This window comes from Babylonia areolata, chromosome 34 (genome assembly GCF_041734735.1).
Source record: "Babylonia areolata isolate BAREFJ2019XMU chromosome 34, ASM4173473v1, whole genome shotgun sequence".
Taxonomy (NCBI): Eukaryota; Metazoa; Mollusca; class Gastropoda; order Neogastropoda; family Buccinidae; genus Babylonia; species Babylonia areolata.
Genome location: NC_134909.1, coordinates 10452621 through 10455120, shown reverse-complemented (window position 1 = coordinate 10455120; position 2500 = coordinate 10452621). Strand labels below are relative to the sequence as shown.

General features: G+C 43.7%; 1 protein-coding gene across 1 annotated transcript in view; it reads right to left on the bottom strand.

The window, feature by feature from the left end:
- Positions 1-2495: 2495 nt before the first annotated feature.
- The window catches only part of LOC143277377 (uncharacterized), a 36152-nt gene continuing 36147 nt past the window's right edge, over positions 2496-2500 (bottom strand). Inside the window, exon 3 of the mRNA XM_076582160.1 lies at positions 2496-2500. This exon is cut by the window's right edge and continues 82 nt beyond it. Within this exon, the coding sequence (XP_076438275.1) occupies positions 2496-2500 (5 nt within the window).

The following is a 2500-nucleotide window of genomic DNA, read 5'->3' as shown; positions in this document are numbered from 1 at the left end:
CCTTTCTTTCTTTCTTTCTTTTCATTCTTCCTTTTCTTTCTTTCTTTTCCTTCTTTTTTTTCTTTTTTTTTCTTTTCTTTCTTTCTTTCTCTTCTGTCTTTCTTTTCTTTCTTTCCTTTTTTCTTTTCTTTCTTTCCTTTCCTTTCTTTCTTTCTTTCCTTCTTTTCCTTTCCTTTCTTTCTTTCTTTTCTTTCTTTCTCTTCTGTCTTTCTTTTCTTTCTTTCTTTTCTTTCTTTTCTTTTTTCTTTCTTTTTTCTCTTTCTTTTCTTTCTTGGTCTTTCTCCCTTTCTTTTTCCCTTCCCTTATTTCTTACTATTTTCTTTTTTTTCCTTCCTTCCTTCCGTCCCTCCTTCCTTCCCCTCCCTCTTTCTTTCTTCTGTTATATGATTTGGTTATGGTTATAACTTTTTTCGATTTCTTCTTCTTTTCTCTTCTTTTTTTTTTTTTTTTTTTTTTTTTTTTTTTTTTTGACGATATTTATTTCTTCTTCTTTTCCTTTCTGTTGATTGTGCTTTCATTTTCTTTTTTCTTTAATTATTTTTTTGGGTTAATCAGCTTTGCGCTTTAACAAACTATTCTTTGTTTCGTAAGAAATTAACGAAAGCATGTTTCACATGTTTCTCTGTCATTTAACTCTCTCCATACGAACGGCGAAAGAGACGACGTTAACAGCGTTTCACCCCAGTTACCATCATCAAAATATTGCAAGCGGGAGGCTCTTATACTGAAGACTTGAATGTTGACAAAGAATACCACAATTCTGACGACGGAAGCTAAAGGTTGGGTCATTGAGACACCCACTGGACATCCGAGGGGTCTGTGTAGAGGAGAAGAGAGGACTGGCCGTACTGAGTGAGTTAAAGGGTTTCCAGCCTGGCGGGACATTTTTTTTTTTTTTTTGCCCCTCGTGCAAAGAATTAAATCTCAAGAAAAAAAAGAAGGAAAAGTGAAGAAAAAGATAATACAACGATAAAGATCACTTTTATCAATCTCTCTCTCTCCCTCTCTCCCCCCCCCCCCCTCTCTCTCTCTCTCTCTCTCTCTCTCTCTCTCTCTCTCTCTCTCTCTCTCTCTCTCTCTCTCTCTCTCTGTGAAAGACCTTTGCAGGCAATGACAATAAAACATTTCAAGTTTCAAGTTTCTCTCTCTCTGTGTCTGTCTGTCTGTCTATCTTTTTATTTCTCTCTCTTTCTCTTCTCATCGTTCTCATGGTCTTCCTCTTCATCCTCATCCTCATCCTCCTCTTAATCCCCCTTCCTACCCTTCCCCCTCCCCCTCCTCCTCCTCCTGTTGTTTTTCCTTTCCATCCTCTTCCTCCTCACCCCTTTCATCATCCTCCTCTGACTGTGTTCCTTTCTCTTCACACTACTACTACTACTACTACTACTACTACTACTACTACTACTACTACTACTACTGCGACGGCGGCTACTACTGCGACGACGGCTGCTGATGCTGTTACTACTACTACTACTACTACTGCGACGGCTGCCGCTGCCGCTGCTGTTACTACTACTACTACAACTACTGCTGCTGCTAATGCGACGGCTGCTGCTGTTACTACTACTACTACTACTACTACTACTACTACTACTACTACTACTACTACTGCTGCTACTGCTGCTGCTGCTGCTACTGCGACGACGGCTGCTGTTACTACTACTACTACTACTACTACTACTACTACTACTACTACTACTACTACTACTAATTCGACGACGGCTGCTGCTGCTACTACTACTACTACTACTACTAATTCGACGACGGCTGCTGCTGCTGCTGTTACTATTACTGCTACAACAACTACTACTACTAGTACTACTGATGCTGCTGTTAAAACCGTAGTTAGTGCTGCCGCAACGGCATAAGACGGTCTTGGAAATTGTGGCCTTAGGAAGCAAACGGAATATGATTCTTACATTACGGAAGGAAAGGTAAAGGTGACTCGCCGTCAGCCCAAAGTTGAAGGTGACTCGCCGTCAGCCCAAAGTTGAAGGTGACTCGCCGTCAGCCCAAAGTTGAAGTTGAAGGTGACTCGCCGTCAGCCCAAAGTTGAAGGTGACTCGCCGTCAGCCCAAAGCTGAAGGTGACTCGCCGTCAGCACAAAGGTGAAGGTGACTAACCGTCAGCCCAAAGGTGAAGGTGACTCACCGTCAGCCCAAAGTTGAAGGTGACTCGCCGTCAGCCCAAAGTTGAAGGTGACTCGCCGTCAGCCCAAAGTTGAAGGTGACTCGCCGTCAGCCCAAAGTTGAAGGTGACTCGCCGTCAGCCCAAAGTTGAAGGTGACTCGCCGTCAGCCCAAAGGTGAAGGTGACTCGCCGTCAGCCCAAAGTTGAAGGTGACTCGCCGTCAGCCCAAAGTTGAAGTTGAAGGTGACTCGCCGTCAGCCCAAAGTTGAAGGTGACTCGCCGTCAGCCCAAAGTTGAAGGTGACTCGCCGTCAGCCCAAAGTTGAAGGTGACTCGCCGTCAGCCCAAAGGTGAAGGTGACTCGCCGTCAGC